This window comes from Cannabis sativa, unplaced genomic scaffold (assembly GCF_029168945.1).
Source record: "Cannabis sativa cultivar Pink pepper isolate KNU-18-1 unplaced genomic scaffold, ASM2916894v1 Contig7, whole genome shotgun sequence".
NCBI classification, from domain to species: domain Eukaryota; kingdom Viridiplantae; phylum Streptophyta; class Magnoliopsida; order Rosales; family Cannabaceae; genus Cannabis; species Cannabis sativa.
In genome coordinates, this window is record NW_026870043.1 from 1,326,370 (window position 1) to 1,352,685 (window position 26,316).

A 26,316-nucleotide genomic window follows, 5' to 3' on the forward strand; every position below is an offset into this window, starting at 1 on the left:
ATTCTATTCTATGCTAGATCCTATGCAGGTATCGGTGTGATAATAAACTACACGAATATGCATATATGCATATGCTAATGCATGCATATATTTGTTATATATAATTAATTGTTTTCTGGGGAAAAATTCAGTATTAAATTATGATTAAAGGAAGGCCAGATGTATTTATCATTATATAATTTTTTATAAAAAGTCAGTATGTACTAACTAGCAATTATGTGCTTAATTAATTTACAGATGTCACTTTCAAACTTTTCCAATTGCAGTATCATCCTTAATAATGAGGTGATGCAGGTCATTACTATTAGATCAGACTGCTTCAGTAAACAAAGGGTCACAACTAACACAATCAGCAATCATACTCACAAATATGGGTGTTTACAGGGGAACCCACATTAAATTCAATAAAAAACCATGACAATATATATTGCATGTACTACTATAAAATTGAACTTTAGAGGCAGTTTTTAAGGTCTTTCAGCGTCGGTTTTGGCAAAATTCGATACCGACGCTGATCCGGGTGACACTAAAGGGGTATGAAATAACCGTCGCCATAGATACCCTATGACGTCAATTATTATGAAATAATCGACGCCATAGGGACCCTATAGAGTCGGTTTTTATAAAATAACCGACTCCATAGGGGTTTCCTAAAATTTTTTTTCAGATTTAATTAATATATTTTTTTACATTTATTAAAAATCTGAATTTATTTTTGTATTATTAATTAAATTAAATTAAAGCATAAATAAAATTAAATCAAAAAGTTAAATAAATACAAATTTACATTGCTCTAAGTATTTGTATATTAGGTATTTTTTTATTAATATTTTATATTTTATAATATGTGTTTGTATTGTAGTATTTTAGTATCATTTTTATAATTTTTTAAGTTATGTTTTATATAATAATTAGTATATTGAATAATAAATAATGTGTAATATTTTAATTTTTGTGTAATTTAACATTTTTATACATTTAAATTTTATAATATGAGTTTGTATTTTTCTAGTATATTAGTATTATTTTTATAATTTTTTAAGTTATGCTTTGTATAATAATTAGTTTATTGAATAATAAAATAATGTGTAATATTTTAATTTTTATGTAATTTAATATTTTTATACATTTAAATTTTATAATATGGGTTTGTATTTTTCTAGTATATTATTATTATTTTTATAATTTTTTAAGTTATGTTTTGTATAATAATTAGTATATTTAATAAAAATAATGTGTAATATTTGAATTTTGATGTAATTTAATATCTTTATACATTTAAATTTTATAATATGAGTTTGTATTTTTCTAGTATATTAGTATTATTTTTATAATTTTTTAAGTTATGTTTTGTATAATAATTAGTTTATTGAATAATAAAAATAATGTGTAATATTTTAATTTTTATGTAATTTAATATTTTTATACATTTAAATTTTATAATATGGGTTTGTATTTTTCTAGTATAATATTATTATTTTTATAATTTTTTAAGTTATGTTTTGTATAATAATTAGTATATTTAATAAAAAATAATGTGTAATTTTTTAATTTTGATGTAATTTAATATCTTTACACATTTACTTTTTTTAAAAAAACTTTTACTCTAAGCAAATGTATTTCACTAATATTATCCCAATATTTTTGTATTTTTTTTAGCTTACTATATCTATCCTTAACACTCAACAATATATATCCTATGTATTAATATTATTCGAAAATTACTCTAAGTATTTAAGGATTATCTAAATATATATAAAAAATATTGTTATAAAAGTAAGTTAAAGAAAACATACCTTGTACCAAAAATTATGTACTTGACTTCCGATAAAGTCACTTCCGATAAAATCCTAACAACCAAGTTTAAGAGAAACTAAAATTAAATATTATCCTAATTCTACCAAAAAATTTCGGCAGCATAACGGCTATAATTGAACGTTTCCAAAAAATTTAAACCTATTAGTAACATTTTCCTAACACCATTAAAAAACAAAATTTGAGAACCTTTCAAATATCAACTTTCACATTGATAATCATGCTACTAACACGAACATGTTTTGAGTCAAATATAAAGACCTACTAAGTATAATAAATGCATGGACACATCAATTAGATTATACAAGACAAATGCCTAAAGTAACAAATAAAACAAATGTCACCTAATTTCACGAACATGTTTTGAGTCAAATATAAAGACCTACTAACACGAACATGTTTTGAGTCCAATATGAATGTGTTATGTCACCTAATTTCTTACAACTAGCGAGTAATAACCTAGTTATTTATGTTATGTACTTTTCCTTTAACATTTATGTTTTTTATAATAAAATTTGATCCAAATTCTACCGAAATTTTCGCAGCATAACAGCTGTAATTGGACGTTCCCAAAAATTTTAAAAGTGCCTAAAGCAACAAACAAAACAAATATAACAATACAGAACAAAGAAACTAACATAAACAATACAAAATTTATTCACCCATCCGACCGCAGTACACGTATTCGCAGAACCTACTTCACTACGGATGCATATTTAAGATATTCAAACTCAACTAAGCATGCATTGATAATTAATTATACTAACAAAAGGTTAGCGGATGGATATACCTACTGCAAATCCGATCAACACCGAAATATGTCGACCCTCAAATATTAGCACACAACCTATAACATAATGCAATATACAACCAAATTAAAATTTTAATTATTAAATTACTTACTAGTTATTAAACAAAGTAGCAAGTTACTAGCTAGTTGCTAATTTTCATAGTTAATTTTTTTTAGAAATAACATATAAATATATATACATATATAATCAATTATATATCACACTACCATTATTTTAAAAACTTTATCTCTAAACTAATTAAATTCCTACTACCTCTCGTTCTCATTCACAACAAATATATATACAATACAAATACACAAAATACACAAATAGTATATACACACAACATATATATAAACACATATTCAATAATAAAACACAAAATATATACATATATATTATCTATCAAGTTAATAAATATTTACCTTATAAACGCAATCCAGCAATAAAATGCTATGAAAATCCGACCACCTCTAGAACACACACAATATAATATTAATAAAATAAAAAATTCTAAAAAAATTTACAAAAACGAAATAATACCAATGTACATAAATAAAATGAATAGAAAGCATATTTATACCTTAATGGACGTTGAGAGTCAACATTTTCTCCGCTAAATCGGTGGCCGGAGTTACACCCACCACCTTTCTTTATAATAGGTTCGGTTTTGTATATAGAGGGGAAAAAAACAAAACTTTTTATACAGTATACGTTTAGGTATAGAAAATAGAAGATTTTAAGACAAAAATGGGGTAAAATGGTTAAGAAATGAGGGAGAATGAGGTTGTTTTAGTGGTGGTTGGTGAGGGTTTTTTCGTGGGTTTGGGGCTACTGTGAAATGAGGAAGTGAGGAAGAAGAAGCACAAAGGGTCTGATATATAACCCTATGGCGTCGGTTATTGGGTATAACTGACGCCATAGGTGCCACGTGTCGAATAAAGGTGGCACCTATGGCGTCGGTTAATACCCAATAACCGACGCCATAGGGTTATTAACAAAACCCTGATTTTTCCCCAACCCCCAACTGACGGCATAGATATATATATATATTCTATACCTACGGTTTTTACCAAAAAACCGCCTCTAAATGTCAATGCAGATATTTTCACACCCTTTAGCTTCCCTTTTTGTAATTGGGTTGAAAAAAGGGAAGCTAAAGGCTTACATTGTAGTAGCGTTGCAATGTTATGAATCAATAGGTATTTTGACGTACACATCATTAAAAAAAATATTACATAATGATATTCTAAAAAGTTTATTAAATTTGACACATATTAAAAATTATGGCAAACTTTTCACAAAAAATAATACTATGTTAAATTTAGCCAACAATAAATACAAATTTTATATTTATTATAATGCCACTAGATATTGTGATTTATTGACTTTTACTAAACTTTACATTTCTTATTTACCATATTACTATTATATAAATAATAAAAGAATAAACAATAATAATTTTTTTTATATTCTCAATAAAATATTAAATGACTATTGTTATCCACACGTTTTTCAGACGAAAGACACGTGACATGATCATGAGAAAAGATGTATTAACTGAGAGGATTAATCGAGATAACTTATAAGATTTCATCCTTTGATTTCTCGACGATCCGGGAGACATGCACCAGACACCTAATGGGAAGAGCCATCTCTGAATAAGTAATCCATAAGGTTCATGGAAGTTTTTGCCAAGATCACACTTCAGAGCCTAGTCTTTCCAAGAAAATCCTTCGCCAGGGGTACTTTTGACGCACAATGAAAAAGGATTGCATAGTATATGTAAAGAAGTGTGAGCAATGCCAAAGATACTCTAAGGTTCCGAGAGCACCACCCAGTGAGATAATGCTTATGAGTAGCCTATGGCCTTTTGCAGTTTGGGGAATTGACCTAGTAGGATCCCTCCCCACAGGGAAATGAGGAGTCAAATATGCAATAGTCGCGGTTGATAACTTCACCGAGTGGTTTGAGGCAGAACCAATGAACACTGTCACCTCTAAAAAGGCCCTAGATTTTGTTATTATATTGTGTGTCGGTACGGACTTCCATATAAAATTGTCTAAGATAACGAGAAACAGTTTGATAGCAAGCATTTCACCGACTTCTGTGCCCAACATAAATTCGTGAAAAGCTTCTCAACTGTAGCCCAACCGCTGGCCAATGGGTAGGTGGAAGCTGTGAACAAAGTCCTGAAAACTACGTTGAAGAAGAAACTCCAAGATTGTAAAATTCACTGGCCGAAAGAACCTCCCTGAGTTCGTTGGGTCCTATCGGACTATAGAGAGAACTTCAACAAGACACATGCCATACACAATGGCCTATGGGTGTGAAGCAGTGATCCCACTTGAAACCATAGTCCCCTCTCATCGACCAGATACTTCTGACCCTTCCTGGAACCATTCCTTGCTCCAGGAATCGTTGGACTTAATCGAAGAACTGGAGGAACAGTCACAGGTCCAACTCAAGATGTACCAAGGCAAAATTGCTGGACACATCAATTCCAAGGTCAAAAGTTGTACATTTGACGTTAGAGATCTTGTCTTGAGGAGAATATTCCCTGCTTCGCAGGAACTGGGGGTGAGAGTACTTGGCCCAAACTTGGAAGGCCCTTACGAAATACTTGAAAAGGTGGGCCAAGGAACGTTTTGTTGGAAGTTATTTTACCAGGAACTTAGATCTACTCACAAGTATGTTGATTTAACAACCTAATTATGAACTTCTAAAACAATGGAAAATTAAACACATAAAAGTATCAGAAATCTTACATTGGGTGCAGCGGAATATATGTCTCCTCCCACTCAGATCTCTAACCCGTGATTCCTTTCTGTAGCAGAGTATAATCAAGATCTGAGCCCGATAGTCCTTCTTTGTTGTTTCTGAATTCTACACAGCCTTCCACACTATGATTGAGGTATTACTTGATGTGTGTGGGCACTACTCTAACAATTATAGATTTCGAAACAGTGAAGGAATAGAGAGAGAGAGAGGGTGGCGGCTCAGAGAGAATTTTCAGAGAGAAAATTCTGTCAGAATAATGTTGTGAATGTGTTGTTGAAAACTGAAGCCTTTGCCTTCTATTTATAGAAGACCACCTAGGGCTATGATTGAATTAATTGACATTTAAAATTGAAAAAATCAAAGAGAAAAGGAAGCTTATGCGGCCGGCCTAGGCATTGTGGAAACAAGGCTTGCCACTTTTCCAACTTTCCTTTTCCTACAATGATAGTTGTTTTGTCAAAAACTGCCAATTCCTTTGTTCAACCACATAAATGACAAATCTAATTATTTAATTATTAAAATTAATTATCAAATAATATATTGTCCTTTATTTTATTAATAATAAAACTAATTAAAGTTTCCTAATTAATAAATATGTCCTTCAAAATCTCTATTTACTGTTTTGCCCTTAATAAGTATAGTCTATCTTGAGAATTATAATTGATTAATTAAAATCAATTAAATGAGTCTTACAAGTAATATTATGTAATGACCGCTCTAGTTTATGAATTAGTAAAGGCAATTAGCACTAATTTTTATTATTTTATTATTATTTGTGAATTAAATTTTAATGTGGACCCCAATATTTAGAAATAAATATTAGAGTTATAATTTCTCAATTTCGGAGATTTTATTAAACTCTAGGGGTATTATCTAGCTTATATGTGTAATATGTTATTTTTGTAATTTTTATTCGGCGACAACGGAAAATGCGATGGATGGCTAGATTAATCACATGGGTAATTTTAGAACCCTATTTTGTAGTGGGGCATATTTTAGAGAAAATAAATTACCGGGATTGAGCGGGGTTATGGATTTTGACCATTTTACCCCTAGCTTTAGAAATACCTGTTGGGTTTTATGCCCTAAATAAAACTCATTTCAATATAATCAGATTTACTTATTAATATAGATCAGAAATAACATTTAATGTTGCATGGTTCACATGATTTATTTCATGATTATATGTACATAATGTATAAATTCATCTGAAACCCTTTTCACATACTTGATCCTGTTTATTGTGTCGTCAACACATTGGAAAGTAAACATGACTATGTGAATAAAGTTTCCTAGATTTATCAGACATAGGGTTTTACTGATATGATAATCTACAACAAGAGTTTACTTGTATTTGGAGAAATACTATGTTCTTTCCAGAGCATTGGTTAAAGTAAAGCTCAGGTTGGATGCATGGAGTATGCATCGGAAGGGACCGATATTGAACTTTGACTTAGATTTATTAAACTTACCGTAATATCTATTCAAGTCAATATCGCCTAGTTGATCCTAGATCAAATGTTCTTAATCCTGTTATGATTAGGCTCAATCTTGAAAGGCTATTCGTGTTCTTTGATTTGTTAGTTAAGCCTACTTTTAGGTCAGGGTGATACGTACATTTTGGGAACACGGTAGTGCAATTGAGTGGGAGCGCTAGCATAAACATGGAATCTATAGCTTCTATCTGGCGAATAGTAAGCAAAGGATGATCTCCTTCGAGCTTGACCAAACGAACATAAATGGTGGAGTACTCATTTCACATTAGCTGAAATATCATTTATACGGGGTCAAGTGTTTTAAGGAATAAATACATTGTAGGGTGTAACGGTAATTTAATCCCTTTACAGTGTAGATCATTCATATAGAGGATCATTGATTAAATTAGGATTATAACAATGGATAACTAATGATGTGTCTATATGGTGGAACATATAGAGCATTCTATATACTGAGAGTGCAATTCTAAGTTCTATGCGTGGATTCAACGAAGAATTAATAAGTTAGTGAATTTTAGTGCTAAATTCTTGATCTACTTATTGGAAGCTCGGTTATATAGACCCATGGTCCCCCCACTAGTTGAGATAATATTGCTTGTAAGACTCATGTAATTGGTTTTGATTAATCAATTATAATTCACAAGTTAGACTATCTCTATTTGTGAAATTTTCACTAAGTAAGGGCGAAATTGTAAAGAAAGAGTTTATAGGGGCATATTTGTTAATTATGATACTTTGTATGGTTCAATTAATAAATATGATAAATGACAATATTATTTAATAATTATTTATAGTTATTAAATAGTTAGAATTGGCATTTAAATGATTGAATTAGGAAATTGGCATTTTTGAGAAAATCAGATACAAAAGGTGTTAAAATTGCAAAATTGCAAAGCCCAAGGCCCAATCCATTAAGTGTATGGCCGGCCACCTTTGTAGCTTTTTTAAATTGATTTTTTCATTATTTTAATGCCAAATAATTCAAACCTAACCCTAGTGGAATGCTATAAATAGATAGTGAAGGCTTCAGGAAATTTACACTTAAATTTTCTATTTTTCCTTCAGAGAAAAACCTGAGCCTTTCTCTCTCCCTATCTTTAGCTGACCACTCTCTCTCTTCTTCTTCAATATATTTCGAAATCCTTAGTGATTAGAGTAGTGCCCACACACATCAAGCAATACCTCAATCATAGTGAGGAAGATCGTGAAGAAAGATCATCAGCAAAGGAGTTTCAGCATCAAAGATTCAGAGAAAGAGATCCAGGTTCAGATATTGATAATGCTCTGCTACAGAAAGGAATCAAGGGCTAGATATCTGAACGGAAGGAGTCATTATATTCCGCTGCACCCAATGTAAGGTTTCTTAAACTTTATATGTGTTTAATTTATCGTTTTAGAAAGTTCATATTTAGGATGTTAATAAACATACTTGTGAGTAGATCTAAGATCCTGGTAAAATAAATTCCAACAACTGGTATCAGAGCCATGGTAATTGATTTACTTGCAAGAAATTTGGACTTTAAAACGATTGTTTGTATGTTCTTTGGATGGTATCATGTTGTATTGAGTGTTATTTGATGATTGATTGATGATTGTGAAATTTTCGTGAAAAATAATTGTTATTTCGGTTCTGGCATTATTTTTATTGGATAGTATGGAAAAAATTAAGCAAGTTAGCCTTTTACAGAACTCAATTTGGATTTTATTTGAATTAGTTATGATTTTTTGAAGATTTGAGAAAATCGGGGCTGTGCTGATAGTTTCCTGCGATCGCAGAACTGTCCGTACAGTTTCGAATTTTTTCAATTTTCTTCAATTTTTCATACTTTTTCATGGAATTAACTTCCAATTTTTTGTATGGTTTTGTATATATACTATTACTATTCCTAATTCAATTCTAATTATCATTTTGAATTAATTTTTTTTTAATTTAATTCAAGATATTAGTGTAATTTGAATTTGAATAGAATTAGTATTTATCTTTTTGCTTAAAAAAAAAATCTATCTTATTTTAAAATTTGATTATATCTTATCTTATTTTAAATTTTAAAAATAAGATATTTATAATCATTTAATTTTTAAATGATATAAGATATTTTGCTAATTTTTTAAATTTTGTTATTTTATTTATTTAAATTACATTTAAAATTTGAAAAAGATATTTATATCTTTTCTAATTTTTTATTTAATTTTTATTTATAAAATAACATTTAAAATTTAAAAGTAGTTAGCAAATTTTTGAAATGATATTTAGGTTGGTTGAAACCTAATTTTTCAAAAATTGTAGGTTTAATTTTTAAATTTTTTTTTAAATTTCGAATTTTTTTTTAAATTTTTTAAAAATTTTCGAAATTTTTTTTATTTTTTTTTATTTAATTAATTATTTTCGAAATTAAATATTTATTTAAAATTAAATAAATCCTACATCCAACTATCCAGCTAACCTTGTTGCAGGAGTATGTGTTTTAGCTTATGTGTAAGTTTTCAAAACCTATTATTACTTGATTGCAAATAGCCATGGTTACTTTTTGCCAGATCTAATGATCTGATGGCTCCCTTGGTCAAGATAATAATTTGTAACAGGTATATTTACAATCTTCTTTCATCTGTGTATGACCTAGCAACATGATAGGACCCATCCAAAGTGTGCCTGTGTGAGCCTATGTGTTTAATTTGATTATAGATGCATATAGGTTGCTGTTGCTAAATAAAATGTCATAGTCATTGATAGATTTTATTTAGGCCCATTTAGTTTTGGGCTTATTCAATTAATAACAGTTGTTCTTATTAAGGTTAAATTCCTCTCTTTTGGGCCTTGTGTGAGAGTTGGGAGCCATAGAAGTGGGTACGACATACTGAACCCAGCACCCCCTCACACAAACCACCCCAATTGTGAAGGCCCATTTGCCTGATTTGAATGACTGTACTAGGTTAATTAAACTAGTTTAACCTAATAAAATTGATTAGCAACATAATTAATTTCATTTATTTTGAAATTAATTTAAGAAAAATATAGTTTAAGGAATTTTATATTCTAAGCTAAACTATATGTATTTTCTTGTATTTAATTAAATATAGAATTATAACCATCTAGATTCTTTCTGGAACTTAATTTAAATTTTTCATTAAATATTCCTATTTAAGTTGATATTTAGTTATCTTCAACTAACCAACTTAAATCTGAATATCTTTTGAATTCAAAATTTCAAAATTAAGTTGAGGAATTTTAGGCATTGGTTATTAAGATTCTTTAGATATTTTTTTTAAGTTAATATCTTTTCAAATATTAACTTAAAATGGAATATTTTCAAATTAAGTGGTTATAACTTAATTTTGATATTTAATTAAATTTAAATTTGAAAAATATTTAAGTTCTAGATTTTTTCTAATACAACTTAAATTAGATATTTTTTCAAATTTTGTGGAAAAGATACTTAGTCAAATAAGATATTTTCTAGATAGTTATTTCTAGACTACTTATTATCTCTAATATTAAATAGGAAAATATTGTACATTGTGAAATTAATTATTTAAATAATTAATTTTGGTACAATTTATTTTAAGTATATTTTTCCTAGTATTAAACTAGAAATTAATAATTAAGCCTTCTCTACACTTAATTATTTATTTCTTGAATTTAATACATTTAATTAATTTGAAAATTAAATATCTAAGCTGATTTTTATCATCATACTTAAATATTTCTTTCTCATGACATTTAATTAAATAGAAAATTATTTTTAGTTGAAATTTAATTTTTCAACTAAATTTAAATAATTTTCAAAATATATTTTTTCTTTATTTTATTAATCAATTTTCGAAATTGCATTTCTTAAATGCTAGAATTTCAAATTTTATCTTGAAAAATAGATTAAGTTGTAAATTAATTATTTATTTTAATTAATTCTTGGATCAACTTAAATCAATGATTTTTTCATTTATTGATTAATTTAAAATAAATTGAATTAAAGTATATTATTAGAAATTGAATTAATTAGTCAAAGGAAAATCTACATAGGTGATATTTTTGCTTGAAGTATTTTTCTAGTGTATTTAATTAAATAGAAAATTAATATTTAAGTTGATTTTCATCATCATACTTAAATATTTGAAATTTTTCTTATATATTTAATTAAATAGGAAAATTATATTTTTTGTTGTAAATTAATTTTATTAATTAATTTTGGGCCAACATTAAATTAGAATAATTTTTCCAGGATTTATTTTTTATTTTAATATGCATTTTTTCGAAAATTGTATTCTTATATACTTTAATTTTTTGAAATGCAATATATATTTATAGAAAATTAAATTTGAGTTGTAAATTAATTTAAATTAATTTTGTAACAACTTAAATATTTTTTCTAAATATTTATTGGAAATTATTACTAAGATGGAAATAATTCATGTTATTTTCATATCCATCTAAGTAAAATTTATAAATATTAAATTAAAATTTATATTTAGAATTTTTCATTCTAAATTGGAAATTTTAATTAAATAAATATATATTTAAAATAAATAGAATAAATAAAGAGAATAAAAGAAAATACAATTTTTTTTTAAATAATGAGCTTTATTATCTAGAGACATTCGATCTCCATTGTGGATTTTACACCGCGTTTGTTTTAGTGAGTAATCCTCCCTAATGGAGGAACGTTCATTAGCAATTTCGCACCGTTTAACCTCGCATGATAAGTAGTTTGTAAGTGTTTTGTATGGTATGGATCACCCTAATGGTGGCGACCATACTTGACTTGCAAATTATGAAACAATGGTGGAAGCTCATAAGATAGAATTGCCTTGACTCTCGCCTAAACGGGACAACGCTGAATTCCAATCTTGATCGAATAAAAGGTTGCTAGAATGGTTATCATTTTAGATGAGCTGACAACTCTATTCAATGAATGATGCTTTGACTCTCGCCTAAACGGGACACTGTATCAGTTTGTTGAAAAACCTTGGAAATTATTTAGGATTGTAAGTTTTAGTATTTTCACTTGTCATTCCTACTTGCTATATGTTTATAATTTCTGAATTATGTATGAATTTATATTGAACCATGTTATTTTCTGTTATTAAGTTGTAGTTTAATTTCGAATCTTCATTGTTGGTCTAACTTGGCTTGTTTATCTAATGAGATAAATCCCTAGTGGATTTTCACCATTAGACATTCATAATAGTGTTAGATCTCGAAAGATAAATATTGTATATGCGACATCTAGTTATTCATCAATTGATGACACCTTAGACTAGTATTTTTACGATATGAAACAAGAAGATTATATAAATAAGATTACTTTGACTTTCGCTAATCGAAGCATCGTTGGATTCTTATTTTAAACGAAATTATCCTAATTCCTCTTAGCTTATTCATTTCGAATTAGCTTAATAACATATCATTGGATGAATGGTCTATAAATCATTTCATGTCATTCTATATTTTCTCTTAAGAAATTAAATGACGCTTATGATTATAATCCTGAAATTCTATTCCCAATTGATAAAAATCCTCAATCTTAGAAATCTCCTACTTGTACGGGCAAATCTGACTTAGAGTTTGTATCAGTAGTGGTGGTCCAAGATAGAATTACTCATTATATTTGGTTGAATTTAAGTCTTTGACTTTAATTTTAGAATCCAAACAGAAATTTTCTTATATTTCTAATTCCAGAATACAATACAGTTACACTTTCTCAAGTGTTTAATATCCATCTTCTATTAATGGATTAAAACTGTATGGAATATGAGTTAGGTGATACCGTGACTGTGGATCCACTTGCAGTATTCTAAGAACTCTTTGATGTAACTAAACCTATGTCATCATAGACACTACCACATTTTTTTAATCTATGGCACTTGTATCTTGTTCATAGTGGATTTGACAAGATCAATCTCTGCAAAGAGTTAATATGCCTATATCCACTGAAAGTAAGTTCATCTCATTCGCAGATGGATGCACATTCAGGGGTAGATATGAGTTTTTCGTTGTATTCTTAAAACGATAACTCTAGATTATACCTTATGCAAAGAAATTTGAAATGTTTGAAAAATTTCATCAATTTCTAGCAATGGTTAAACACCATTAAGGTATGTGGTTAAAGATCTTGCGAACTGATAGGGGTGGAGAAATAGTTAGTAGATATGCAGTTCAAAGATCATTACATTGATTTTTGAATTATATCCAAACTTACCTCCCCAGAAATTTCGATTTGCATATTGATGATTAGTTACTAGTCGTTGCCTAAGTCCTTCTATGGTAATACAATTTCAGAATGATGTAATGGTTGTATACTTAATGTAAATCATTACTAGATTCATGGATGACCTAATCAAAATCTTAAGAAAGGCTAGAACTGTTAACCATGGTTTGTTAGCTTTTCTAAGTGATTAGGGGTGGACCATCCCATTGTCAATAGATAAGAAAGTGTTTGTTCAAACAAATACTACTTTTCTAAGAAAATGACTAAGTCTGAAAAACAAGTAGCAAATAAAGGAGATATTTATTCTTGATTCCAAAAGTGTTCTATCATCTTATATAACATATGATGATCCCACTGCCTCTGTTGTCTTGTCACAACCGAAGAGATCAATACCATTTAGTTTTCTTCGACATAATTCACGGTACCTTGTCGTAGTGGGAGAGTTTCTAGGAACTCACCTTCTTATGACTTGGGAGACACAAGTGATTAAAATCCATTGTGAGTTTAAACAAGTAATGGATTGTCAAGATAAGAAACTAAGAAGAAAGCCAATAGAACTATGGTTTAATCCATTCACATGGAATGACCTAAAGTTTTCTATTACAAGGACATAAAAGGAAATTTTCGTTAATAAGTCTATTCTATGGACTTAACAAAACTTCCTGTTCCTAGTATTATAGGTTTGAGATTATCTAAACCTATGGCTTGTGGTATACCTGGTAATTACTTACTCTAATGCAAGCAACTTACTTTAGTAAGATGCTGAAGCATTTTCTTTCTAATGGCAATCTATAGAAGCTTCACAACTTCTTAGACATAGATTTTATTTATCTAAGGAAAAGTCTTAACTATTCCAGAAAAGATAAAGCCATGAAAGAATTTCTTACATCAACAGTGAGAGGTCTTAGATATGCTTTTGTATGCCTTAGACCAGACACCTGCTGTTGAGTGGGAGTAATGAGTAGGTATCAGATTAATCCAGGAGAAGAACATTGGAAGACAATCAAGTAAATCTTAAGATAAAGAAGAGGAACTATATGTTAGTCTATAAGGGTGTGTTTAAAACTCTTAGACTACACCATATCAGATTTCGAAATTTGCCTATGTGCTAGTAAATCTTTCTGATAAGATGGTGATTACTCTGGGGGTGGAATAGTGATTTTGGAGAAGTGTAAAAACCTATCTGAAGTCTCTAGGTCTACCAGAGAGGGACTGAATGTTAAAGCTGCAGGAAAGGTACTTATTCAGTCTAAGGAAAGTTCTATACATCTTTGGCACCATTCCAAATTGCCTTAAACTACTAGTGTTAATTTCCTGATTAACCAAAAGTAGTTGCCAAAGGTATAGAATCCAGTATCCCAAGAGAGTAGACATATAGAGAGGAATTTCACATTATCAATGATTTTGTGATTAAGGAAGAGTAATGGTGGAGAAAAGGTTGTGTTTAATTCAACCTTTCAGATCCTATTACGAGGAGTTTACTACTACTACACTTGATTTGTATATCAAGGTGTTGAGATTATTTGAAACGCACTTTTTGTTTTATATTAGTGCAAGTGGGAGTTTGTTGGGTTTTATGCCCTAAATAAAACTCATTTCAATATAATCAGATTTACTTATTAATATAGATCAGAAATAACATTTAATGTTGCATGGTTCACATGATTTATTTCATGATTATATGTACATAATGTATAAATTCATCTGAAACCCTTTTCACATACTTGATCCTGTTTATTGTGTCGTCAACACATTGGAAAGTAAACATGACTATGTGAATAAAGTTTCCTAGATTTATCAGACATAGGGTTTTACTGATATGATAATCTACAACAAGAGTTTACTTGTATTTGGAGAAATACTATGTTCTTTCCAGAGCATTGGTTAAAGTAAAGCTCAGGTTGGATGCATGGAGTATGCATCGGAAGGGACCGATATTGAACTTTGACTTAGATTTATTAAACTTACCGTAATATCTATTCAAGTCAATATCGCCTAGTTGATCCTAGATCAAATGTTCTTAATCCTGTTATGATTAGGCTCAATCTTGAAAGGCTATTCGTGTTCTTTGATTTGTTAGTTAAGCCTACTTTTAGGTCAGGGTGATACGTACATTTTGGGAACACGGTAGTGCAATTGAGTGGGAGCGCTAGCATAAACATGGAATCTATAGCTTCTATCTGGCGAATAGTAAGCAAAGGATGATCTCCTTCGAGCTTGACCAAACGAACATAAATGGTGGAGTACTCATTTCACATTAGCTGAAATATCATTTATACGGGGTCAAGTGTTTTAAGGAATAAATACATTGTAGGGTGTAACGGTAATTTAATCCCTTTACAGTGTAGATCATTCATATAGAGGATCATTGATTAAATTAGGATTATAACAATGGATAACTAATGATGTGTCTATATGGTGGAACATATAGAGCATTCTATATACTGAGAGTGCAATTCTAAGTTCTATGCGTGGATTCAACGAAGAATTAATAAGTTAGTGAATTTTAGTGCTAAATTCTTGATCTACTTATTGGAAGCTCGGTTATATAGACCCATGGTCCCCCCACTAGTTGAGATAATATTGCTTGTAAGACTCATGTAATTGGTTTTGATTAATCAATTATAATTCACAAGTTAGACTATCTCTATTTGTGAAATTTTCACTAAGTAAGGGCGAAATTGTAAAGAAAGAGTTTATAGGGGCATATTTGTTAATTATGATACTTTGTATGGTTCAATTAATAAATATGATAAATGACAATATTATTTAATAATTATTTATAGTTATTAAATAGTTAGAATTGGCATTTAAATGATTGAATTAGGAAATTGGCATTTTTGAGAAAATCAGATACAAAAGGTGTTAAAATTGCAAAATTGCAAAGCCCAAGGCCCAATCCATTAAGTGTATGGCCGGCCACCTTTGTAGCTTTTTTAAATTGATTTTTTCATTATTTTAATGCCAAATAATTCAAACCTAACCCTAGTGGAATGCTATAAATAGATAGTGAAGGCTTCAGGAAATTTACACTTAAATTTTCTATTTTTCCTTCAGAGAAAAACCTGAGCCTTTCTCTCTCCCTATCTTTAGCTGACCACTCTCTCTCTTCTTCTTCAATATATTTCGAAATCCTTAGTGATTAGAGTAGTGCCCACACACATCAAGCAATACCTCAATCATAGTGAGGAAGATCGTGAAGAAAGATCATCAGCAAAGGAGTTTCAGCATCAAAGATTCAGAGAAAGAGATCCAGGTTCAGATATTGATAATGCTCTGCTACAGAAAGGAATCAAGGGCTAGATATCTGAACGGAAGGAGTCATTATATTCCGCTGCACCCAATGTAAGGTTTCCTAAACTTTATATGTGTTTAATTTATCGTTTTAGAAAGTTCATATTTAGGATGTTAATAAACATACTTGTGAGTAGATCTAAGATCCTGGTAAAATAAATTCCAACAATACCCTAGTTTTAAGTCTAGGGGCATTTTAGTCTTTTGGTTAAGCTTAATGTGGTGGCTGCCCATATAGTTGACACCTAGCATCTAATTTGGAAGAGTTAAGTAATTAACTCATTTTCATTTGGAAAGTAAAGGAAAATCAAAGAAAAATCAAGAGGAACTCTCTCTTCTCTCTATTTCTCTTCGAAGGCAGCAAGGGGCAAGGATTTTGGGAGCTTGAGTTTGTGTTTTCAGCTAAGAATTCAAGAGGAATCAAAGCAAGGTAAACCCTAGAATCTTTGTGTATGTGAAGTTTCAAGTTTATGTTAGTTTGAATTAGTGAAATTGTGATATAATGGCTGTTAGGTTTAGGTAAGTTTAGGGTCCGAATTTTAGGGTTTAGATGAGTTGATTCTAAGTCCTAGCTACTGGTTTTAATGGCTGTAGATAGTTTTTATGCAAATTTAGGTTTAAAGTTCAAGCTTTGTTCATTAATGGCAACTTGGGTTGTGATGGTTTGTTCTGTGAATTACTGCCTGGAAATCATTGTGTATGCTTTGTATAGGTATACTGGAGAGTTTGGTAAAGATTGGGCTTGATTTGAATCAAGGGGGAGAAATTTTTGGGTTTCTGCAGATGAACCGGAATTCCGGTTCTGGGTGGTCTATACCAACCGGTCGACCGGTTGGTGACCCAGAACCGGGATACCGGTTGGATCCGGTCTGCCTGTTGGGGGTTTTTCCAGAACCCTAGTTTTAGCCAATTTTGGGTTATATAGGGTATTGCCATGAGGTTTATTGATAGGGAAACTTTTAGTTTCGAGTTTTAAGTCCCGAAAAGTGATTTGGCGAGTCACTCATCTGTGTTACCGTTATTGTGATTAGGGCATCCATCTAGCACGTGAATTCCGTTCAGGTCGGCCAGCACACTTGAATTCGGAAAACAGGTAAGGACTGTGTATAATGTATGATGTGATTATCTGAATGTGTGTATATGTGTTTATATATGCATGCTTGAGTTATGTTAAACACTACCAACACTTGTATAATTAAGTTATAGAGTGCATTGGTACAGTGATTGTTGTTGATTTGAGTACGATACGGTGATACCAACACAAGCATAGGAAAATGCTACGGTGTGTGGTACATCACTCAGTGTTACTCACTGATCGAAGTAAACCCTACCAACACTCGTACGGCTAGGTACGTTGTGAATGTGGTATAGTGGTCGTACCCTGGTATTGAACGTTCATGCTCATCTGTTAAGCTCTGTAAATAGGTGTATGGGCGCCTATGTACAGGTCGGAAATTATATGGTATGTTATATGCATTTCTTACTGAGTCTGTTGACTCACGCTGCGCTTCCATGTGTAGGTAAAGGAAAGGCGAAGGCTGAACAGGAGTGATCCTGAGCTCGGGTGAGATTGTGCATGTCAAGCAGCGCGACCTGGAGTGTTCGGTCTCGGGACATCTGGGAGTTGTATTTTGAACAACCGCTGTGCGACCTGTAAATCTGTATATTTTGGAATGTATATTTAAAAAGTAAAGTTTGTAAAGTTTTAAAAATCGGGATCCCGGCACTTGTAAATATTTTATTAAATTACAAAGTTTAATGTTTAATGCAAAAGTTTTAATTTGACACGTTTTTCGAGAAATTTCTTTGATTAGCAAAGATCGCACAATTATTGAAAAAGCACTGTAGCGTGCCTTAGCATTAGGGCGTTACATATTATCTCAACTAGTGGGGGGACCATGGGTCTATATATCCGAGCTTCCAATAAGCAGATCTAGAATTTACTACTTAAATTCACTGACTTATTAATTCTTCGTTGAATCCACACATAGAACTCAGAATTGCACTCTCAGTATATAGAATGCTCTATATGTTCCACCATATAGACACATCATTAGTTATCCATTGTTATAATCCTAATGTGATCAATGATCCTCTATATGGATGATTTACACTGTAAAGGGACTAAATTACCGTAACACCCTACAATGTATTTTATCCTTAAAACACTTAACCCTGTATAAATGATATTTCAACTAAGTGAAATGAGTACTCAATCATTTATCTCATTTGGTTAAGCTCGAAGGAAATCACCCTTTGCTTACTATTCGCCAGATAGAAGCTATAGATTCCATATTTATGTTAGCTCTCCCACTCAATCGTACTACCGTGTTCCCAAAATGTATGTATTGCCCTGACCAAAAATTAGGCTTAACTAACAAATCAAAGGACACGAATAACACTCTTGAGATTGAGCCTAACCATATCAGGATTTCGATCATGTGATCTAGGATCAACTTATGATATTGAATTGAATAGATATTTACGGTAAGTTTCATAAATCTATTTCAAAGTTCAATATCGGTCCATTCCAATGCATACTCCATGCATCCAACCTGAGCTTTACTTTAACCTATGTTCTGGAAAGAACATAACATTTCTCCAAATGCAAGTAAACTCTGTTCTAGATTGTCATATCAGTAAAACCCAGTGTTCTGATAAATCTAGGAATACTTTATTCACATAGTCATGTTTACTTTCCACTGTGTTGACAACACAATAAACATGATCAAGTATGTGAAAGGGGTTTGGATGAATTTATAAATCAAATAGACAAACAATTGATTAAGTGAACCAAAACATACACAAATGAATGAAAAATACTTCTGTTACTTTACTGATATTAAATAATCTGGATTACATTGAAATAGAGTTTTATTTAGGGCATAAAACCCAACACGTTTCACCTTAAGAGGATGGACGGATCGAGGGTCGCTCACACCTGGAATGTAGACCACTTATGTCGGTACTACAAATAGGCAAAGGTTCACAACCTTGACGAGATCCCATAAGCTTTGTTTAAAATTTAATGTAATAACCCTCTTTATGTATAACCTTTGTATACACTTTACGTTTTTATTCGGCCATAAGCTACGTTTTAGACAAGTGACCGATAAATTGGAGACATCTAGACTTCTCAGCTCACTTGGAGAGTAGTATGCCTTACCATATGTGTGCCCCAAAAAAATGTACAAGTGTGCCACAATTGATTACTTTGTTTATTAATATGAACAGTTTTTATAATTCATAGTCAAGCCTTGGTGGAGACCTCTCGTGTAATGGTCTCGGGACGTGACAGTCGACTCAAAGCCAATAACAACATCAGCTTCATATGGAAATTACTCTATAGGCAGTTAAACTTTTTTCTAACACAAGATCGGATCTTATCCCCCATGCTAGGCCATGGTAGTGCGTTTACGCACCTCTGGACATGCCTTTCGCCCAACAGCCTATGTAGAGAGTATTTTGCAAAGGAGAAACCTTTGCACAACACGTGTCCTAGTTTGTACGAAATCTCCCACTATAGTTATACACCACACGATGGAGAAGCTTCTTATCACCTATGGTCAAATCTTCCTGACTGTAGTACCAGCCCTTGCTATAAGTAGAGTACAAAATACTAGATGGGTAAAGGGTGTGCCCTTACCCCCATGTGTGCCTATAAATACCTCTACTTTATATGAACAAAGGTGAACAATTTTTACTTTCAAAACCTCTGCCAAAATTCCTAGAAAGTTTTCTTCTGTAAGAGAAAGAAGAGGAATACAAAGTTTGTCATTGTAAACATTTGTAATACTCAAATACTTGCCAAAGAAGGCTAATACAACTAAGTCATGGATGAAGAATCATCAACACCTGAGCCACGTAAAAAATCCATTTGTTTATTATTTAATATTTTACAATTCATTAAGTTCATATGAATTTGTTTCCGAAAATCTCGGTAAACAACCATAAATATATTCAATTATCTTTTTCTGTTTTACAACTTGTGCATTGGAGTACAAATGTAAATAGTAGGCTCAATATAGCACAAACTTATTTTTTGTGTCAAATTTAACTAAAATTTCAGATCTTCCATTGGAGATGGTCTAACCACTATTTTCTATGTCAGAAGATAAGATCATCTTCGATGGATGATGTATATTTTGAGTTAAATTTAGCCAAAAATATACTATAAAATTATATTTGGCTCAATTTTTTGTATTTGTGCGCACAAGGTACAAATTAGCTATAAAAACTAATACTGCCATTAATTCTCATTCAAAATATACCAAACATCTAATCTTATTTATATTATTTTAATATCTTATAAATATAAAAAAATATTTTTCATTAATAAATAGTATTAATGAATGACGAAGAGGTAATTAAAAAAGTTAGTATTTATTGTGAGCTAAAATTTGACTCATGCTATTTTTTGTGTTAAATTTGACATAATTGTTAGCTTGGGCCACATTTGACACACATTTTACATTACTATTTGAGTTAAATTTTAGCAAAATATTTTAAATAGTAATACACCATATTTATAGCTTTTTATTGAAAATGCTCTAATTAAATTATATTAGTGGCAAAATATCATTTCTACGTGATTATAAATAAACTAAATTATACCATCACAATAAGATTTAAGTGTGGTGTACTCATATGCATAATCTAGTAGTTTCACAACTGATAAAGAGGAGGTTCTAAATTAGAATCATCCTAACCCAATCTAAAAAATCAAATATATATATATAAATATATATTAAAATGATGTCTGGTAATACTTTTTTTAATGAGTTTTATGTTTTTAAAATTAAAAAAGTGAAAATATTTTTTAAAATTATATTTTATAAAGTGTTCACTTTTTAAATTATTAATTAAGAATCAAAATTTTTAAAATTTTGAAGACAAAAAAAATCATTTTTTCAGTAGTTTTTTTTTAAATAGATTTTTTTTCTTAATCAATATTTTAAATTTTGACTAGACCCGAGTAGTACCCAAACCCAGCCTTGGCCATAGCACCAAACCAGAACTCGACCCTGAACCTGGAACCAACATAAATAAAATCAAACAATAAATATGAAAATGAAGTTTAAAGAACACATTTTATTTTTATTTTTAAAATTGTAAAACACAAGTAGTGAAAGAACGCTTTTTCACTTTTCAAAAATAAAATTTGAAAAACAAAAATTTTACTTTTGTTTTTATAATTAAAAAATTAAAAAAAAAATATTACCAATCCTAAATGTGTTGGCTTATCATTTGATAGCAAAAAAAATACAAAATAAATAAAAAAAAAGTGGGTTATTATTATTATTATTATTATTTTTGAATAATAAGTTGTTTATCATTTGATTAGACACCCAACCAAATTTTGAGAACAAATTAACCTTTTTGATTTGTTCAAAATATGATTTTTTTTTAAATGATCATTAATGTAATCAAGAAACCATTAAAATTTACCAAAGTAATAAATCCGGCATCCTCTATTTATACTTATATACCTCAATTCTATACAGCGAATTACAGTCTCACTCTCACTTGTATATAGGAAAAACATACCCAAAAAATGAAAGAAAAAATCTTTTTATAAGTTGATGACTATCATCATCAACTAATTTTAACTATAAATCATTATAGCATAACACGAGCAATTTGATTAAATCTCCCTTGCTCAATTTGGCTGGAGAATTTAATTTCTTCAGCACATCTTAATGTCTTCTCAATGTGGTAACCTCCCCCAATGCTAACTTCTCTTTCCAAATGGCAGCAGTAGCTTTCAAAAACACTTAGATTCACATGAAACTTGAACCCCATCAAGAACAAAAATTCAACCTCCAACTTATTCAACTCATTAGTGCTTAGTCCCCCAACTCTTGCAAAGTAAGAGTTCCTATAATTCCTGCATAAATAATCAAACTCATTAACATTCGAAAACTAAATGATAAATAATCAAATGTTTCGATGAAATGTATAAATATGTACTTACATGTCTTCGACATACTTAGAAGCCACCATAATTGTAGTAATGAGAAGCCTATGTACATTTCGAGCATTAATTCGAAACCCAGGATTGGTCTGGCAAAAACGATCAATATAAACATAGGCAACGACATACACAGAGGGCCCTGCTCTTGTGTATCTGAAAATTCTTTCTAAATAGGACTGAATGGTCATATCTGGAGTCTCATGGCAATCAAAGATTCGAGTCCTCATATCTGATCCACTAGACAAACTCCATTTCTTCGTACTACTACTACAACCACTACTCCCACTCTTGGAGATGATCCTTTGGTTTCGTGCCATACTTCTTTCTATAAGAGAAGCCAACACATTAACCACTAATGGGATATTGGAATCATCTTGGTACGAATACGAATACAAATCGGATCGAAGCTTTCTAGGCGATATTATCACACTATTGCAGCTAGAAGAAGTAGTAGTCATTGTGTTTTAATGAGCACTGAATTTGCAAAAATAGTGGGGTGGGAGAGGTAGCTACAGATCAATAGGGAGAAAACAAAATAGTTAAAACCTAAACGGGTTTGGTGTAGTAAGAGATTTTGAAGTAGAGGATGATATATATACAGAGTTGGAATGAGTAGTGCTGTGTGTAGATGATTGAATAAAGAAAGTAGGAAGCATTAGACATCGGTTTGGGACATTTGGAAGGTGAGTGGAAAGAAGAAATGAAATGATTTTCAAAGATATCTAAGATATGTGTGCCTCCTATTTTGTACAACTCAAAGTACAGACAAACAGCTAAGCTTTCTTATTTAATTGTTTCTTATATTTAACTTTAAAGGAAAATAAATAAATATAAAAATCTCGCCGACAGTGAATTTGAAGGGCAAAAGGGTATGGGAGAAGTGGAAGCATTCATAGCTGGTAGGTCTTCGGTTCGGTACAAATGTATAGGTACATATATTATTTGGAATTGGAAGCATTGAAGAATTCTATATCCGTGTATCCAAACACCAGTGCTAGGCGACTCCTGCCTCGAGATTTGTTTTGTGTGGAAATCTAAAAATGAAACTTCTACTAATCACACGTGCAATGGCATGGGAAGGACCTTTTATCAAACATATATTGTATTATGAGAAAGAGAAATGCTAAAAGTTGCTCATGGTGCCTAGCACACATTTATATGTCAATAGTCTTATTGGTATAATTATATATAAGGTTCTTTATAATTTAATACAATAGCTTTTAGAAAAATTAATCCACATATTATTTTTTAACTTTTTTTTAAATTTACAGTTTGAGTTGCTCCATGCAGGTTGTTATGTAGATTTTGATTGCGATTTAGTTGCTCTGTGAGTTGTTATGGGAGTTTCTATGTAGAGAATTAAATTTTCGGGCTCTCAAAAAATCAAAATAAAAGTATTATGGGATTAGAATCCATGACCTTAAACATTATGTTATCCACCTTAACCAACTAAGCTATGAATATTTGTTGCTCATAATACACTTAAATTTTACTTAAATAAAAGGCTAATAAGTTCTTTTATTTTTTTTATTTTGGGCCCCCAGAAAGTGTGGGCCCTAGGCGCGGGCCTAGCCCGCCTATGCCTAGGGCCGGCCCTGTCGTTAGGATACACTCTTACTCAATAATAATGCTCTATGTGAAATGCTAAAAGGTACCCATGGTGCTTAGTGCTCTTGTAAAGTATAATATCACATCAAGGAATGGCTCAACACTCAATTCGATATGAAAGATTTGGGTGAAGCAGCCTATGTTCTTGGTATTCAGATTATCAGAAACCGGAAGAACAGATCTCTTGCTCTCTCTCAAACAACCTACATAGACAAAGTCTTAGAGAGATTCTCCATGAACAACACCAATGGGGCAAACATGCCTTCTAGATATGGTATCCGTCTATCTAAGGAACAGTCTCCGACTGATCCTCAAGAGATAGAGGACATGGCGAAAATTCCCTATGCTTCTGCAGTTGGAAGTCTAATGTATGCAATGTTATGCACTACACCTGACATCTGCTATGCAGTGGGAATCGTGAGCAGGTATCAGTCTAATCCAGGACAGCAACATTGGAATGCAGTTAAGTATATTCTGAAATACTTAAAGAGTACAAGGAATCTTGTGTTAGTCTACAAGGGTGGTGCTTTAAATCACATAGGCTACACTGATTCAGATTTCGAGGCAAGTCTTGAAGACAGGAAATCTACATCTGGGATGGTGTTTACTCTTGGGGGTGGAGCAGTGGTTTGGAGAAGTGCAAAACAAACCGCGATATCGGACTCGACTATGGAAGCTGAATACATAGCTGCAGCCAAAGCTGCTAAAGAACTTGTCTGGCTAAGAAAGTGCTTCACCAGTATAGGTGTCGTTCCTGGAATGGAAAAGCCTCTGGTCCTACTTTGTGATAACAATGGAGCAATAGCAAACAGTAAAGAACCTCGAAGCCACAAGAGAAGCAAACACATTGAAAGGAAGTATCACATTATCAGAGAATCCGTGGCAAGAGGGGATGTACTAGTTGAGAAAGTTGACACAGAGGACAACCTAGCTGATCCATTTACCAAAGTCTTGGCCGTAACAGCTTTTGAAAAGCACCGTCAGAATTTAGGATTAATTGATATGTACTGATTAGTTCTATATTAGTGCAAGTGGGAGTTTGTTGGGTTTTATGCCCTAAATAAAACTCCATTTCAATGTAATCTATTTTATTCAACATCAATAAAGAAACAGAAGTATTTTTCATTCATTTGTGTATGTTTTGGTTCACTTTATCAATTGCTTGTCTATTTGATTTATAAATTCATCTTAAACCCTTTTCACATACTTGATCCTGTTTATTGTGTTGTCATCACATTGGAAAGTAAACATGACTATGTGAATAATGTTTCCTAGATTTATCAGACTCAGGGTTTTACTGATATGATAATCTACAACAAGAGTTTACTTGCATTTGGAGAAATACTATGTTCTTTCCAGAACATTGGTTAAAGTAAAGCTCAGGTTGGATGCATGGAGTATGCATCGGAAGGGACTGATATTGAACTTTGACTTAGATTTATTAAACTTACCGTCAAATCTATTCAAGTCAATATCGCCGATCAAATGTTCTTAATCCTGTTATGATTAGGCTCAATCTTGAAAGGCTATTCGTGTTCTTTGATTTGTTAGTTAAGCCTACTTTTAGGTCAGGGTGATACGTACATTTTGGGAACACGGTAGTGCGATTGAGTGGGAGCGCTAACATAAACATGGAATCTATAGCTTCTATCTGGTGAATAGTAAGCAAAGGATGATCTCCTTCGAGCTTGACCAAACGAACATAAATGGTGGAGTACTCATTTCATATAAGCTGAAATATCATTTATACGGGGTCAAGTGTTTTAAGGATAAAATACATAGTAGGGTGTTACGGTAATCTAATCCTTTTACAGTGTAGATCATTCATATAGAGGATCATTGATCAAATTAACAATGGATAACTAATGACGCATCTATATGGTGGAACATATAGAGCATTCTATATACTGAGAGTGCAATTCTAAGTTCTATGCGTGGATTCAACGAAGAATTAATAAGTTAGTGAATTTTAGTGATAAATTGTTGATCTACTTATTGGAAGCTCGGTTATATAGACCCATTGTCCCCGCACTAGTTGAGATAATATTATTTTTAAGACTCATGTAATTGGTTTTGATTAATCAATTATAATTCTCAAACTAGACTATGTCTATTTTTGAAATTTTCACTAAGTAACAACGAAATTGTAAAGAAAGAGTTATTAGGGGCATATTTGTTAATTATGATACTTTGTATGGTTCAATTAATAAATATGATAAATGACAATATTATTTAATAATTATTTATAGTTATTAAATAGTTAGAATTGGCATTTAAATGGTTGAATTAGAAAATTAGCGTTTTTGAAAAAATCAGATACAAAAGTGATAAAACTGCAAAATTGCAAAAAGTGA

General features: G+C 31.0%; 1 protein-coding gene across 1 annotated transcript; it reads right to left on the reverse strand.

Annotated features, from left to right (window-relative positions):
• Window positions 1-21,823: 21,823 nt before the first annotated feature.
• LOC133033391 (cyclin-U2-1-like) lies at window positions 21,824-23,123 on the reverse strand. Its single transcript, XM_061108107.1, has 2 exons — window positions 22,355-23,123; window positions 21,824-22,267 (listed from the first exon to the last, which is right to left on the reverse strand). The coding sequence occupies exons 1-2, from the start codon at window positions 22,810-22,812 to the stop codon at window positions 22,000-22,002; spliced, it is 726 nt and encodes a 241-aa protein (XP_060964090.1). The 5' UTR covers window positions 22,813-23,123; the 3' UTR covers window positions 21,824-21,999.
• Between the last annotated feature and the right edge of the window lie 3,193 nt (window positions 23,124-26,316).

Coding starts and splice junctions, on each gene's coding strand:
- LOC133033391 (XM_061108107.1), bottom strand. CDS start 22,812: ATGACTACTACTTCTTCTAGCTGCAATAGTGTGATAATATCGCCTAGA. Junction 22,268..22,354: donor TCTAAGTATGTCGAAGACAT/GTAAGTACATAT, acceptor TTATTTATGCAG/GAATTATAGGAACTCTTACT.